Source organism: Hyperolius riggenbachi, chromosome 3 (assembly GCF_040937935.1).
Source record: "Hyperolius riggenbachi isolate aHypRig1 chromosome 3, aHypRig1.pri, whole genome shotgun sequence".
In the NCBI taxonomy this organism is placed as follows: Eukaryota; Metazoa; Chordata; class Amphibia; order Anura; family Hyperoliidae; genus Hyperolius; species Hyperolius riggenbachi.
The window spans coordinates 162,417,125-162,435,022 of NC_090648.1; the positions used below are offsets into that span (position 1 = coordinate 162,417,125).

At 42.5% G+C, this 17,898-nt stretch overlaps 1 protein-coding gene across 10 annotated transcripts in view; it reads right to left on the reverse strand.

Annotated features, from left to right (window-relative positions):
* NTRK3 (neurotrophic receptor tyrosine kinase 3) overlaps window positions 1–17,898 on the reverse strand; it is a 977,566-nt gene that overhangs the window by 119,407 nt on the left and 840,261 nt on the right. For all 10 annotated transcript variants that reach the window (XM_068275164.1, XM_068275165.1, XM_068275163.1 and 7 more), the window contains one exon: window positions 10,232–10,362. In XM_068275164.1, the coding sequence (XP_068131265.1) occupies window positions 10,232–10,362 (131 nt within the window). The remainder of the gene's footprint in view (window positions 1–10,231; window positions 10,363–17,898) is intronic.

Genomic DNA, 17,898 nt, shown 5'->3' on the forward strand with positions numbered 1-17,898 from the left:
ACGTACAAAGCGACAGAGACTGGGAAGAGGACAACCACAACAAGAGCAACAAGAATAGGTTCTCTCAACACCTACCTGGACTTCACTTGCACCTTTGGGTCCTGTCAAATCAACACCTACAGATAAGTACTTATGGGGTTACTTTTCTTCTCTTACATATTATATTAACTGTTTGCAGGGTGCGATAGGTGGGATTCTGCTGGGGAGGGGGGAGAAAAGAACTGAGGCATCATTATGGAAGAGGCTTCGAGCCAGTGAAAGACTTCCTTTACTTGACAAACGTATGAACTGAAAGCGCAATACGTTAAAGGGGGACTCCCCTTATACAGCATGGCCTTCCAAGCATACTTAAGCGTGTGAGCAGACGCAACTTAGTCAAGCTTCCTTCCGACGCAATTGCTACTTCACAGGATGCTGAAAGAGCCCCTATTGACATGGTCCTAGGTTCATACCACATAGACATGGGGACGCATATTATCAAAGCACATCGCTTTCATATCAAGGGGGTTTCCTGATACGGTGGATGAAAAATGAGCGGGAATATTTAAGGGGAGGGATGCTGTATTACCACTTCGGTGCGGACTGGAACAAATGGGTGAAACTGTATGTTAGATGCTAAAAATGATATTACAAGTGCCAATGTTTTATGAATACATATACACTGAAGACCTAGCCCTTACTTATTAGAAGGGTATGGGGATGACATCACGCAGCACACTCAGTCTGATATATCATCTATATGAATATATAACATGGAGACACACATATGCATGTACATTCAAGTTGTAAACTGAGGGCGGTGCTGACATATGTGGTGGCTATCTTAAATTGACAGGCATCTAGCTATGCCTCTCTACCAGCCAGATGGGGGCTGCTAGACACGCCATCGTGCCATCACCACCAATCTATTCTTATATATATGCTCACTATGTCAGTATCTCGCTACCTGCATCCTATGGGTGATACAGATTGAGACAAAGGCATACGTAGACGGACGAGATAGAGCCACCTATCTCATTTCACCCGACGCCCCTCTGGACACGCCCCTATCTACGGCATAATATGAAGGATCACCCCATGTAAGCCTGCCGTTCGTCGTCATGCATGCCCCTGACGGGGCCCTAGCGCGTAAGTCACACGTTCTTGTTACATGCCTCGCAGAGATTAGGGTCTTTGCCTCATTTAAATGACCCATACCTCTGAACACACCGTACAGATATAACTCATATACAATATCGGGGCTCTGGCCATAGACACAGTATAGCTATGTCACTGGTATATACTGGTAACTTAAATTATGCCTCTCGAAAATCTGATCTCCTCCCCTCCTCGGTCGATTTCTCCCCCCCCCCCCCCCCCCATTTTCTTACATAAGTTAAAAAGGCTCAACTTACTTCACTCTAGTTTGTTTCCTCTTTAAGATAAGGGTGAATTTGACACAAGGCCTGAAATACTACAAACAATTTTCATATGGTTGATCTTACCGGGATCTAGATATGCCAGCACTTTTGCCCATAGTGGCATGATTAGTTTGGAGGTGGAAAAAGGGAGGGAGCTGCTACCTCACGTGGCAGAGCATGGCATCTCCTTTCCCTCATAGGTGGGCCCTGATACCACAGGGCAAGAAAATGGCGATAGCCTATCTCTTAGGGTTTTACTTCATGCTAAAGAATATGTTGAAGTTGGGGGTTTGGGGTTTTTCATACTTGTTACACATCTTCTTAGATAAGATTGGGTATCCCCTGGGTGTCTTCTCTTGGTCACAGTTCTTGACAGAGATTCCGGTATGGCTCACATGAAAGTTATAACCATCAACGCTAAAGGCCTCAATATACCTGAAAAGAGGCGCATACTACTAAGAGACATGTGGAGTCAAAGAGCGCAAATTGTTTTCATACAAGAAACACACTTTAAAGGGTCCGATCACCCAAAGCTGCGCGATAGACGCTTTCCCAGCTCATACTACAGCACCTCCCCACATTCCAAAACTAAGGGTACAGCAATACTTATTAGCAACTCCCTGGCCTTTACAGAACTAGCAGTTAAAACTGACCCCTTGGGAAGATATGTGCTCCTAAAGTGCCTAATTAAAGACCGGAAATACACCCTGGGTTCCATCTATGCTCCAAATTCAGATCAGGATAAATTCCTCCAAAAATTCTTATTGGAACTTGACACCTTCGCAGAAGGTAGCATCATATTAGGAGGTGATCTTAATGCAGCACTTACTCCATCCCTAGACTCTTCACACGGAAAGACAAGCGTTGCCTATGCTAAATTGAATAGAATTAAAAAAGCTCTTCACGACAGGCAACTAATAGACGTATGGAGGGCGACACATCCTACGACTAAGGATTACACATTCTTCTCTGCAATTCACAAAGTATACACTAGGATTGATTATATCCTGATATCACACAACCTTCTTTCGGAGCACATAACTTCTGAAATAGGAGTAATTACATACTCAGACCACGCCCCTGCACATATGACACTAAACTGTAAGTCCAAAAGAGAATTGCCATTGACATGGAGGTTGAACACCTCCCTGTTGCAAGACAAATCAATAGAGGAGAAAATAGAGAAACAACTACAGGAATACTTCTCTCATAATGACGTGGAGGACATGTCACCCACTATACTATGGGAAACCCACAAATGTGTTCTAAGGGGATTTCTCATTAGATTGGGCTCAAAACTAAAAAAGGAGAGGGGGGAAGCAGTGAAGCGACTTCTAGAAGACATCCGCAACCTGGAACACAAACACAAACGACAGCCTAACCATGCTGACCTAGTTAAACTGACAGAGACCAGACATAAATTAAACCAGCTACTTCAAAATAGTGCCAAACAGGCAGCACGTAGATGCCAACACGCATTTTATATGTATGGGAACAAATCTGGGAAACTTCTGGCAAGGGCCTTGAAACAGCAGCACCAAAAAACCTATGTCTCACACATAGTAGACCAGGCAGGCAAAAAACACGTCAGAAGCGAATCCATCGCCAATACCTTCAAAAACTTCTACAATAAATTATATAACTTGACACAGGGCCCTTCTGCTGCCTGTAAAACACCCTGTCTCACAGATATAGAAGAATACATTGCGCAATCAAACATGCCAAAACTATCCGATGACATGAAAAAAACAATGGAAGACCCATTTACAGAGACTGAGATTCGGAAGGTCATAACGGGACTTAAACCAGGAAAGGCGCCAGGGCCAGATGGATACCCTGCCGAGTATTATAAAAAATTCAAAAATGCATTAACCCCTTACTTATGCAAAATGTTTAACGCTCTAGCAGAGGGCAAAGGTCTGATCAATCTGCCCGTACAATCACTTGAATCCCATATTACGGTCATAGCAAAACCACAAAAAGACCCGGCAGCATGCGGAAGCTACCGCCCAATATCACTTCTAAATTCTGACCTGAAAATATTTGCGAAAGCGCTGGCTAATAGGCTGGCAGAACACATGGGATATCTGGTCCACTGGGACCAGGTGGGCTTCATTCCACAACGAGAAGCAAGGGACAATACTATCAGAGCGATTGACATGATCCAGCTTGCCCGGTCGAGAGATAACCCTTGTATGCTATTATCTACTGATGCCGAAAAGGCTTTTGACCGGGTAGGCTGGACATGGATGCACACGGTACTACAACAGATTAATCTAGGAGACAGAATGCTCTCCTGCATAAATGCTCTCTACCATTCCCCGTCCGCTAAAATCAAAGTAAACGGGACACTTTCTGACCCCCTACATATTACAAATGGCACTCGGCAGGGTTGTCCCTTATCACCACTAATATTCGCCTTAGCCCTGGAGCCTTTCCTCTGTAAGATCAGAGATAGCACCGACATTACTGGTTTAAACGTTAAAGGTACAGACCACAAAATTGCAGCTTATGCTGACGACCTACTCTTTTTCCTGACGCACCCTGTGGTGACACTCCCGAATCTCATCTCCGAATTCGAACGATTTGGTAAGTTGTCCTTTTTTAAAATAAACTTTGACAAGTGCGAGGCGTATAATGTTGGGCTCCCCATGGAAGAAATTAACAGCATTAAAAGAAACTTCCCATTCAAATGGAACAATAAAGCCATCAAATATTTAGGCACACATATCTCTAGCTCCCTCAAAGACATTTACTCACAGAACTTCCCCCCCATGCTCCACACCCTAGGAAAAGATCTGGAAAAATGGGACCTCCCCCAGTTATCTTGGTTTGGGAGGATATCCGTTATCAAAATGAACGCCATGCCCAGGCTACTATACCTATTTCAAACCCTCCCAATTACTATCCCAGCATCCTTCTTGCAACGGGTACAAACTGTTTTCAACAGATACATATGGAAGCGGAGGCCCCCTCGCCTTCGAAGGGATATTTTATATAGCACAAAGCAGGACGGGGGACTCGCGCTGCCCAATGTAAAACGATATTACTATGCAGCTGTTCTAACCAGGATAGTGGATTGGGGCAGACACCAAGAATACAAACAGTGGGTAAATATGGAGGACTCGTTAGCAGCCTATCCTGTCAGCAGCTTGGTCTGGGATTTAGCAAGGCCACAACAATCCTGGAATCTACCGCCTCTATCTCACATTACATTATCTGTCTTCCATAAGGCAAACACTCTCCTAAAGTTGTCACCCAAACCCTCTCCGTTATTATCACTTCTACATAACCCTAACATAGGGGGCGACGGGGGAGACTTTTCGAGGCATAGAGATTGGAGACGGAGAAACATCCGCTTCAAAGATCTGTGTGCAGATGGCAGATGGACAGACCTGATAGAACTTAGAGAACGACAGGGAAGGGATAACATTCGATGGTGGGAATATTTCCAATACAGACACTTTCTTATGAAGAACGGGATACAACCTTCACAACTCAGACAGAACACTGAATTTGAAGAGTTATGCCAGGGTTCAGAGCCTATTAGGAAGACCCTATCTCAGATATATACTATCTTGACGACTCTGGCACTGCCTCAGATGCCATTCTTCCATGCCTGGGAGCTAGAATTAGGTAAAACTTTTACGGCTGCGCAAAAAAGCAAAATGTGCATATATGCGCATAAGACATCTAGAACGGTGAGAGTTCAGGAGATAAACTACAAATTACTTACTCACTGGTACTACACCCCGGTTAAACTTCATGCTATGTTCCCAGAACAAGAAGATAAATGCTGGAGATGTGAAAGAGAGAGGGGAACTCTCACTCATATTATGTGGTCATGCCCTGTCATTGCTGCTTTCTGGAAAAAAATTGAAAGACTCCTGAGGTCAGTGACCGACAGACATGTACCCTTCTCTCCGGAGTTTTATCTTCTTCATCTCAATGACTGGAACATGAAAAAGTACAAAACATCGGTTGTAAAACACATTCTCAATGCAGCCAAATGCTTACTGCTAAGACATTGGAAGAGAAGGGAATCCCCAGGCATGGAGGAATTGGTGAGGGAGCTGGATAATGTAGAGTTGATGGAAGACCTTACATACGCTGCTTTAGATAAAACAGAGTTATACAAAAAGACTTGGGCCTACTGGAACTATTTTAGATCCACGGAGGAGTTCCAATTGGTGCTGAATGGACCATAGCCCAGCCCTCACAGGACACGCTGTATAACTAGGCCTGAAGCAGACGTTGATGATAATATAAAATTATGAAGCTACTTGCAGCTTCCAGGTAGCCGATGACCATACCGGAGACATTCACCCAGGGGACGGGATGGGAGGGGGGTGGGAAAGGGGTTTGAAGGGTATCAAAAAACCTGGAACGTTGAAAAGATTGGGTACTTAAAATATTTTTGCTTGATACTCGCTGAATTTCTATGCTCTTAAGCTATATTGAAATGGGTATCCCGGTTGATCTAGAGTCCTTTTTGGACACATATACAAGCTTCATATACCATGTATAACAAATATATAGATCTAAGTAGATTTATCTGTAAGCCTATGGAAATTTTACTGTTTCTTAAAAAGGATTGTATATAAGCAGAATTGGTTGTGAATATATGCTACTACCTTACTTGTTTTTCCTGTACCACATGATTTTCACAATAAAGAATATAAAAAAAAGAAATAAAACATTCAGATCAGATACATCAGTCTAATTGTGTTAGTACAGGAAGAGTTAAGAAACTCCAGTTGTTATCTCTATGCAAAAAAGCCATGAAGCTCTATGACTTTCAAAGTCGTGGAGAGGGCTGTTATCTGACTTTTATTATCTCAACTGTTTACTTTTCCTCTGGCAGAGGAGAGGTCATTAGTTCACAGACTGCTCTGAAAGAATAATTTTGAATGCAGAGTGTTGTGTAATCTGCACATATTAGAGAATGATGCAATGTTAGAAAAAACACTATATACCTGAAAATAAAAATATGAGAATATTTTCTTTGCTGCTAATCTTCTAGTAATTATTCATAGTACACAACCAATTCATTATATCATTTTTTTTTCGCTTCAGTGTCTCTTTAAAAAATATCCAAATGCAAAAAAACAAAACAAAACCAACAACTCCTAGCCCAAACCCCACTGTGACATTAGCTGTATAGGCTCTGTTCCACTTTGTCTGTCAGGTCTAATTTTACTCTACATGGGATGAACACACTGGACATGGTCACACCTGCTGCCCATCCACATTAATATAAGTGAACACCTGTTTCAATGCAGATGCTGCTGTATGGTCAGGTGGGGTGGGGGCACAGTCTATATCAATATTGAGGTTGTACTATACAAAGAAGTAAAGAACAGACAGCAGAATGGACTGGTATCCCTCCTTGCATACTATCATTGTTTTCCATAATGAGCATCGCATAGACCAAGGTAACGTTGCAGACTTGCCTGGGCTTTACATTCTGTCTAGCTTCACACAAGTTTGTTTTAATTGCCCTCCGGCAAGGAGGGTAGCGATAAGTGCAAGTATGTGTGATACATGACTCTCTGGCGGCCATTGCTGGATCAGACTCTGTAAAAAGATGATCACTTTGTACATTGGTGCAGCTAGGCAGAACTCAGGTGCCCCTGATTGAAGGGAAATCTAGTCTGTGGAATGCCGAGTGCAGGGTGAGTAAGCTCTCATTTACACTCCGCTCAGGACTCTGCATAGAGAAGGAAGGAGGGAGGCAATTAGGGAGGGGAGTGGGCTCCCTTTCCATCATCAGACGCCTGTAGGCACGTGCCACAGTGCCTTATGATGAATCCAGCCCTGGCAGACCTTTCTGGTTTGACATTGTTTGAACTAATTTAGTCATTCAACCAAAGCTCCTGTAGGATTCCCTATTCAACCCCCAAAAACCACACATGAAAATGTGTGGAGCATACCCTTGTACTGCCTGAGAGGCCCTCCCTTTAAACAAGCAATGACCACCAGATCTGGTATTAGGTGGAATTCTCCCTTAATGGAAAACTGAAGTGAGAGGGACATGGAGGCTGCCATATGTACTTCATTTTAAATAATACCAGTTACCTGGCATCCCTGCTTATCTATTCGACTGTAGTAGTGTCTAAATCACACTAGAAACAAGCATGCAGCTAATCTTGTCAGTTGTGACAATAATGTCAGAAAACACCTTATCTGCCGCAGGCTTGTTTCGGGTCTATGGCTAGAGACAGATGATTACCAAGGCTGCCAGGCAACTGGTATTGCTTAAAAGGAAATCAATATGGAAGCCTCCATATACCTTTAGTTTCAGTTGTCCTTTAAATATGCTAAACTACATAAATATACCTCCACCTCATCAAAAATCAGATATTTGTTTGCTAGAGTTTCATGGAACCAATGTGTGCTATGTGGTGGCTGCTTGTTTTATCTGTGTATCTATTGATATGCAAAAAGTCAAATGAGGATTAAAACAATCAGTCTAACAACATAACATTTAGAAGGCTAAAAATATTAACTGTTATTTAACCGTCGTTGTACTCTATGCTGTAGGTTAAACATCCCTGGTAGTGCGTGAATTTGTGTCAGTGCCAAGTTGGCGAGCCTAGCAAGATCCTCGCGATGACAGAACTTTTCTTGACTGAGAGCCATCTTGGCTCATGCACATTTTCAAAATGGCGTTTAGTCATTAAACCCCTAAGTGAGCATCTGTTTGAGAAAGTCATGCTTTCAGTCTCTGGAGGTGACACGTGCCTGTCACACACATCACATTCCACCTTTTCTATATGAAATTGTGTTAAAAAGCAATATATTTGCTATACCCTGAGGTTGCATCATTCATAGACTCTTTATTAACATTAATGATTTGGCCAAGTGGCTCAATGAAAATCTGTCATGAAACATGATTCACATAATGTGCTTCCAAACCAGTAATTAGAGGTAGTAAGTGCTAATTAGAATCGGTTTGCCCTTTCCTCAGAATATTGTAATTAGCTTGTCTGAATGAATGACTTGCAAGTCAGTGTTGGCCTCTGTTTATTGGGAAAACTGTATTAGCAAACTGCTTTATCAGGACTCATATGGCACATAATAGTCTTCATAAAAGAATGCATTTAAAGCAATCCTGTAGAGGATTGCATGACAACAAAGTGGTGGCAACGCTATCATGTAATAACCTACAGCCTTGTCACCTCAGCAGCACAGGAAGCTGCTACTAACAAGTTTTGTTTTCTTTTTTTTTGGGGGGGGGGGGGGGTTGAGCCCTGATTAGTTACTACATGTACCTAGACATCCTGGTTTGTGCTATGCCATCTCGTTTCTGCCATGCCTACCTACATCTCATGCTATTTGCACTAAACCCACACCACCTATAAGCCTATTAGTGATGTTGTTTCCTAGCCAGTGCACCAATACCAAAACTAGCAGATGTCCAGTGGGGAGGTGGAAATGAGCTGGTGGGACTTGCTGAGGCTCAGCAGAGTCCTGTTTGTGACAAGAGACAGTGCTGCATATTGTGCAGCCTTACTGTCGTATAGATGAACAGTGATCCATTACAATCACTTTAAAGTACTTCTTCCTCCAGAAAAAAAGTATTCAAATAAGACAACGAGGTGAAATTGCTACTTGGAAGTGCAATAATATATATATATATATATATATATATATATATATATATATATATATATATATATATATATATATATATATATATATATATATATATCTGCATAAATGAGGAGAGGACCCCCTGTTTATTTTGTATACTGCACAGCAGGTGTAACATGCTTCCGGCTTTCTCATTCCTCTTCATTCATCCCCTTCCACAGTGCAGCCCATTTCTGTGTAAAAGCAAATAACTGCTCATTCTGTATAAATAAAATTGTGAGCAACCTTCAGCATAACCTCTAGGGAAACCCCAACTTATTTTACTAAGGATTTCCTTCTGTCAGGGCTGTTAAGGAAAAAAGGGATTTCCCCTCTTTACTTGGTCTCTTTCATTCAACAAAACTTCTCAGGCCTCTTTCGGACAGGCATCTAAAGGCCCCAAATTCACTGCTTGTCAGCTGCTCTTATGCACTGGCCGGGCCCTTGTTAGCGCTTGGTACAGGCATCCAGCCAATGAGTCACATTTGAGCACGTCTGTTCCACGAGATGTCGCACCTGAGCACAGTCGCAAACTACCATGTGACACGCTAGGGTGGTACAACATCTGCCATTCGGCTGCATTTAAATTACACCAAAATTACACTTGTGTTTTCCAGTTGAAGCAGGCACACCATCCATCAAGTTTTCCAGGGTGCTTGGTGAAGTGGCATAGGCAATGCCACAATTCAAATCAGTCCACAAATCTCACCAGCACACCACCAGTCAAAGCACACCATTTATTGTGCCAGTTTCCACAGTATTCCAACAATTGTTTCGGGGGCCTCGCAGGGTCCCCCTTTCTCAAGGCATGTGGTAACCACATGCCTTGAGAAAGGGGGACCCTGCGAGGCCCCCGAAACAATTGTTGGAATACTGTGGAAACTGGCACAATAAGTGGTGTGCTTTGACTGGTGGTGTGCTGGTGAGATTTGTGGACTAAAATTACACTTGTAGCTGGCAAACAAGAAGCCAAACTGCTCCACAAGCACACAGTTCAGCTGTCCATCTGAAAAAGGCTTAACGGTCATTGCTTTGCTACAGTAAGTGACAGGCTGTGTGCAGAGACATTATAGCTGTTGGATATCTTGTGCATCGATGTGTTCATTTACAATCTTCAGTGACAACATACGCAATCTGTTGAAAAAGCATGTTTGCCTTGTCAGTTATGATAAGGTGTATTCTTCCTAGTTTCTTACCTTGACAGCAACAAGCATCTTGTCTTTGGTTGGGCTGAGGTTGTAACACTCTGCAAGGAACACCTTTCCAAACGCTCCTTCTCCGAGTTCCCTTTTCAGGACTATATCTCTCCGCTTTATATACTGAACATCTGCACACAAGAAAAAACAAAAGAGATACAAATACATGTAGACTGTTTCAGGGCAGGTAAATAACTATATGCAGTGCCTTTAATAAAACAGACAAAAACATATTCAAGCTCTAAAATCCATCTGCTCCAGGTAAAATAAACATCTCTGACTTGGGTGCAATTGTACAGTAGCTAATTTCTCAGTGGGCCATACAACTGTTTTACCTTGTGATTTCATCCAGCAAGGAGTGCTAGTGTATGGGCATGTATAGACGTCTCTGGAGGAGCAAACTCTAATTGTTCAACTTGCTGTTCTACCTCTGCTGCAAAGCATTTTCCTGAAGTAATCTATTTGAGATTCAAATGAAAAAAAAAGGCTGAGTTTTACATTCCAGAACAGCTCTCTGCTGCCCTCTCTGTAACTGGTGTATCCCCATAGACTTTAACTGTATTTCCATTGCATCTCTCTATCTGTGAATCTGTTACAGCTTACAATGCTATTAGCAAGAATGATTTATAGGTAGGAATAGTATGGTAACAATGGAAACATGGGCACCACTTAGCTAAATATATCTTCTTTTTTTAGTAATATTAATGTTTTTATAGTTTCAACCTCCCCTATTCCACAGGCTGACATAATGCGGATTGCCAGGCTTTCCTGCTGATTCTCTGCCTCTAAGGCCCCTTCGACATGTACCACTCTGCATTGCACAAAAATGCTGCATCCTTTTGCAGAAGGGGGGCTATCACATTGGTCCCATTGCAATGGATTCTGATGCCATAATGCACTGCACACAGAGCAATTACAGTATGATGTGTATGTTTACCACGTAACTGAAGCATATTTGTATTGTACTGTATGCATTAGGGCAACACAATCATAAAACGCATTTGCACATGCAAGCGCATTTTGCGTTTTGCATTTTTTACTATGTTGGGCTCAATCAAAATGCAGGAAAAATGCAGCAGATCTATGATTGCCTTTTTACAAAATCAGAAACGCATTCAGTATGAATGCATACCCACAATTCCAATTGTAACTTTATTGTACTTGCGTTTGAAGAATCACGAGCCCTTTCAAAAACAAAATGGAACCCAGCCGATGGGAAAGAGCCCTTAGTCTAAGACCACACCATACCACACCATTACCTTGTGGCGCTGTGTGACCTTTCGGGACACTTGCAGTGCAATTGCAAAAGAATCACACCACATAACGGACTGAACAAGATTGCAGACCCAGGGCCAGATCTCTGGAAAGGCCAAGGAGGCCCAGGCCTTGGGCGGCTGCAGCTCAAGAGTGCACCTGGAAGTAAAATAGGGGCTGCTATATTTGAAAGAAATGGCTGCAAACGGGGAGCAACACATGAAAAGAGAAGCTGATGCCCAAGGGAGCGGGTCATGAAAGAAAGGGGCTGCAGCTGGATGGGGAGCCCTGACATACTCAGCCAAGGGGAAGGAAAAGTATAAATCCAGCCTTGTGCAGATCAGATGTTTCTGATTGAAGTATGACTAGATAAGCTGCAAGCTTGTTTCAAAAGTGTGATGCAGATACAACTGATGCCAAAGAGATCAGCATGATTGCCAGGCAACTGTTTTTGTCTAAATAGAAATAAATCTGGCAGGAGGCCTCTACATGCCTCGCACTTCAGGTTACCTTTAAAGAGAGGTCGTGAATTGTGAGTTGACTTACAAAATTCCCTCCACCCAGAGCACATATTTGTTTCCATCAGCTAAGAGATATAGAAATGGTCAATAAGATGCATTCATTTTGGCTTGCATGCAAATTGCATTGTAAATTGTTTGCAGCTTGGGGTTGGGTCAGGCTGAGAGAACAGTTGTTTGTGTGTGTGTTTTTTGCACAGGAAAACTGAGAACTAATATTAATCAGAAAAGAAAAGGCAGCAGAGAAGCACTGTGTGTGTTTTCTCTATTACACTAGCTTCTGTGAAAAATGCCATATGCAAACACACATGGTTGCACACCATGGGCTTGATTTACTAAACTGTGATAACTCATAGCACGGCCGCGCTAGCGTTTTCACGCGCAATCACACATTTTCGTGAATCAAGCCCCATGTGAGTTTGCAAATGCGTGCAGTAAAACAGAAATCTGACAGACAAGTGTTCTCCCAACCTCAATCAAATTAACTTCTTAATGATGTTGTTTGGCCCAGTTCCAAGATGTTTCCAACCTTCATGTACACCAGAACTGTTAGCACCTCATTGACTATGTCTAAAAGTATTTTCAAAACAGTTAAAGGATCATTATCAATTAACATGTTGTTGTTGTTTTTAACCTAAGATTGAGAGAGTTCTTCAAGTACTAGTAAATAATGATGTATAAAATTCACTTGCTTATCTCTTTTCTTTACTGTATCAAATTCCTTTCACTCTCAAATCTGACGGCAGAGTAAGCCATCAGGGGAGGGGGAATTCCCTCACAGTGTATCTGTTAACCCTGTGTGTGAGAGAAAGCTGCCTATATACTGTGTCTCTGACTGAAGTGTCCGAAGAGAGCAGAGAAAATGTAACTTGTCATAAACATGTTTAATTGTCTATGACACCACAGCTTTTCATACTTATTTTGCTTTCATAGAAAAATACTCTGTAGTGTGATATGCAAAAAGCACTGGCTGTGGATTGAAGCAGACACCCCTTTTGAGAATGATTTGTTCCAATAGAGCTAAATCCTACACACAATGAATTAAGGCTTTTGCCTCTGATATTTAACATGAAAAGTAGGAAAATGTTTGCACAGCTACTTAGACATTATTTGTACATTGTCATTTTAGAACACTTGGTTTGATAGTGTTTCTTTAAGTGCTTACTAGATCACTGACTCTACATAAGCTTTAAAATAATAATACTGGATCTGGTCAATCTGGAAGAAAAAAAAATCTCAGATCTGTTGATTTGACTGAGCAGCGGGTAACTAACTCAGCGCGTTGGTAAAGACACCTCTTGGATGCATAACTAATATATTGCTTTGTTTTGTACTGCTTTACCTGGTAGGAAAATAGGAACACCTCTGACATGCTGCTCCATTTCCAAACACATCCTTCCTAATTTATTTGTCTGATTTTTGTATGTGAGTAGAAAGGAACAGGGGACAACCTTGCAATTCACTATCATTAAAATTTCCAGGGTCTTAGATATTTCTTGAGGTAGAAGTGCTATCATATGGTGTTCAAGCAGTAATGTGAGGGTGGCCACTCAAAGACTTCAAAATATTCTGCAGGTAACTTGTAACAGGCAAGGATTGTGCTAAATAAAATCAACTAACCCTTTACACACTCTGACGTTCACGTCCGAAGAGCAGATGTTAGGATTCATGTTCACATATTTTGATATGCTGATGCACCGTATGCTTGCATGTTGCATGTGTTTCAGAGTGCCACAGTTAGGAAATATACAAATACATGGGAGCCTTTACGTGGCGTATGTAACTACGCAAAATACTGCGTTTTTTTTTGTTTGCAAACTAAGACATCTGCTATTAACTTAGCTATAGGGATAGTAGCGATTCCTTGATGCTGTCTGCAGTCAGCATTTGCATGAGAGTGTACATTCACTAAATGTATTGAAGGCCATGGGCATTTGAAAATACCTTTGTGCACAAATCAGTATATATGCAAAAAGATATGGGCATTGAAGTGAAAATACAGTTGTCTCAAATTCATTGAAGTCAATGGGCATGAGAAAATATTGTAAATAAAATATTCATTTTTGCAAAATTTTCACAATTTTTTTGAAAATTTTGAGTCAGCCAAAAACGCAAAATACTATGCAAGAACTACACTGGCAAAATTGAACATTCAAAGTCTTTTTAAATGTAAGTTAGTTGTATATTTTTCCCTGGATCAGGACTTTTTTACTTGGCGTCTGATTTGTGAACAATGGAGGATAAATGTTGAATCACCTGCATAATACTGCATTGTGAAGCAAATATATTATTGTATTAATAAGGGCATTTATAAAAAAAAAACAATTTTAAGGATTTATAAAAATAAAAATCTTTGATATTGGTTGCCCACACCAAATTCACTTTGAGATTGTTTTCATACGTACTGAGAAGGCAGCCCCAGCTCACCATAAACACAATAAAGTCGCTCTGTTCTTAACTTTTTGGGGACCAAGTACATTGAATCAACATCCAGCAGGTGGTGCTACCGTTCTGACTGGACGTTGATGCAACGGCCGCACTAACGAACCGTCCCAAAGTGATCGTGCGCACCTGAGAGGGGAGATTAAGCTGTCATATGACAGCTGGCATCTCCCCTCAGTGATCAGCAGCCATTGCGTATGGCTGCTGATCACGTGATCACTACGACCGCCGTCGGATCGTAGTGATCAATTTGACAGCTGCGGTGGTAGGGGGGAAAGAAGAGGATCCACTCACCTCCCTGCCATTCCCGGGACGATCGGCGCCCCCCACCGCTCTTGCCGGCATTTCTGCTCCTTCTGACGTCAGCACCGGGTCCCGGCTTGATGACGTCATCAAGCCGTGACCGGGAACTGAGCAGCAGTAGGAGCTGAGATGCCGGCAGGAGCGGAGGGATCTGCTGCGGCTCGTCACTGGAGCCTGGAAGGTGATTGCTGCTGACAAGGGGGGATGCCTGGCCACACAGGGGGGGAGACAGCCCAGCCAGACCCTGCAGGGATCCGGCTGCCTGACCCCCCAAACGCGCGCCCCCCCTTCTGCAAAAATGCCTGGTCCTGAAGGGGGGTTAGGCGGCCGGTCCCGAAAGGGTTAATTAGTGGCTGCTGTATACAATCCAGCAGGAATTATTTACCATTTATCCAGTTTAAGCATTTGCTATACCACTACAGCTAAGAATATTTGGAAATGAAAGCATTAAAGTGAAATTAGTACAACTCTATTCATAGCCATATAGCCATGTCCAACTGAGAAGAGTCAAAGTTCAGAAAATGCTTCAAAGTACTTTAATCACTGTGGTTTTGAAATCCCTTCTCCTGAAGTCTGTGCAATAGAAATCATCAAGGAAAGCAGCGGGAAGCCTCTGTTTCCACAGTGTGCAGCTTCACTTCACTGGATCATGGCATTACTTTCTGCAAGGGTCAATGGAGGAACGTAGACCCAGAAAGTATCAGAATCAATGAGGGAGCTTAGAGCCAAGCTGCTTGAAGTTTGCAGCTTTAAATTTCTACCCTGGGAGGATTCATCTGTTTTAAGCTTCAAGGGATTGTATATCAAGTGTTCAGTCATTATAGAAAATGCCTAGTAGTGCTATTTACATCTAAAATCTAAACCACTGATTTTGTAGGAAATCAGATAAGTGAGTGTATTTAAATATTTTGTTTATACACCACTGGAAAACACATTATTATGTACTAATATAGTACTAACATCTTCCACAATGCTCTGCAGAGTGTATGTTATATTGTATGTCCATTACAGTTCACACCACTGTTGCCAACTCATCCCTTTAATTACTGACACATATACATTGTACAGGTTTTGTGGCTACATAAATGCGGTTTTGGTACTGATTATGTGTAAGTTGCCCCAAAACCTGCATAACTTAAATATATCAGTGTTTAAAAGTATGATTAGGCAACTCTGGCTCACACCGAGTGTGTTATGCAATAGTGTAAATGTACACTTTAAGAGTAACTGTCAGGCTGCAAAAGCTAATTTAAACCTCTATTCTCCTGTGTTAAACAGTTTAGAAGGAAGCCAAAAAGGCAATACTGAAGTTAAAAATCTCTCTAACTTTGATGTTTGCTGAACAGCAAGGCTCTTTATTCCCAAGCTCCTAAGGAGGCCGGCAGGCCGCATAACAGATACTGCAAAGCATTCTGGGGCTGCTTCTTCTCCCCACTGCACACCCTTGGTCCTCCCCTTCATTTCCCTATCCTGCCCTAAGGCTGCTTTCACACTGAGAAGTTACAGGCTCATGTTACAGCAGCTTGTAACTTGCAGCCCAGCTCACAACACTGAAAAATCAATGTGCTGTTCACAGGGCACATGTTCCGTTAGAGTATACTGCAGGAGTCCACTATTGTTCCTAGCCACATGGCTAATTAATATTCACTGTACAGTAGTGTTGTCCGGATCATGAACCATTAGGCTCTTTGATCCTGATCTTTTTTGTGAGTGGAATCATCAGGAAGCAGGGTAAGGGAGGATATTACATCACAATTGGCTTCATATAAGATAGACAAACATGGAACCTGCCATGAGCTGTCAGGAGCATCGTTCTCTGCAAATACTATATAAAAATTCTGTGAAATCCAAACGTGGACAGTGAAATGCATATGTAATGTAAGTACAGCCAATATTTAGCTACTGATATATGTGTTTTTTTTCTCTGAGACCCTATACCTAACAGCTCCTCTTTAATTCATGTATGTAACTGCTACCCCTGTAGGCCATTTCTTAGTAATTAGGGCTAGTTCACTGTTCTCAGTTGCGTTGCAGAATTATTCTACATGCAAACTCACTGCCCATACACTTTTATGGGTCTGTCCACAGTACTGCATTGAAACAGATCTCGATATTCTAACTTGCTGCATGCAGGCTTTACATTAAAGTCTATGTCAAGTCTCCATTGCAGTTTACACTCATAACAGGGGCTTTATGCAACAGACCACTGTGAATCCAGCCTAAAGATTTGGCTACCATGTGCCATCCATCATGATATGGGGAATGAAGCTAAGCATGCACTTGCAATTTCTGTTGCCAGTCAGGAACTGGGGCTCAATTTCTCAGGCAACAGATGGTAACTAAGTTCTATACAAATGTGTAGCAAGTCCCATAGGCGTTACAAAACGTCCGTTACCCTGCACGGCAATGGACCACTGTGAACAGGGCCTTAGCATGCACTCTTTCTGTTTTAGCTTGTACAATGTAACCTTTTCTCTTTTTATCTTACTACTTCTCCTCAGCCAGGCCACATCACAGAGATTGTGTAACGATTGTGGAACTTTCTCCGTGATCAGCACACAACGCGTGCGCTGACACGGCGGAAATCCTCCACAAGCGTATATTTGCAGGCACCCAGCAAAAGGTGCTACGCACCTGTAGAGGGAAATTCCTGTCAGCAGATGGCGCTGGGGAGTGCAGAGGAACCAATCCTCTGTACCTCCACAAGTGCCAGACAGGAATTGTACGAAGCGCAGAACGCAATCGCAAGAGAGGCGATTGCGAATGAGAACGAGCAAAGGGACAGGTTCTATGTGTGTGCACCAATCTAGTCGCCACCCCGCGACCGCGCACACACAACAGCAGATATGAAATAGGAACGCAAACGCGAGAGATGCGATCGCCAGACGTGACACAAGGCAGAACAGAACAGAATACGAGGTTAGCAAAGGCACAGCAAATAATACAATGAGAATAACAAGGAAAATAACAAACGCTAGCTAACCGCGGATACCGCACTCATTCGCAACAGTGCACGCGGTTATGCGCGGTCTCCACGTGATAAGCACAATAGAGACAAGCACGCCTAACTAACCATTGACAGACAAACATGAAACAGAGGACGCGTACGCTTGCTTAACGGTCACCGAGCCTCCAGCAAGCGTAGCAGAC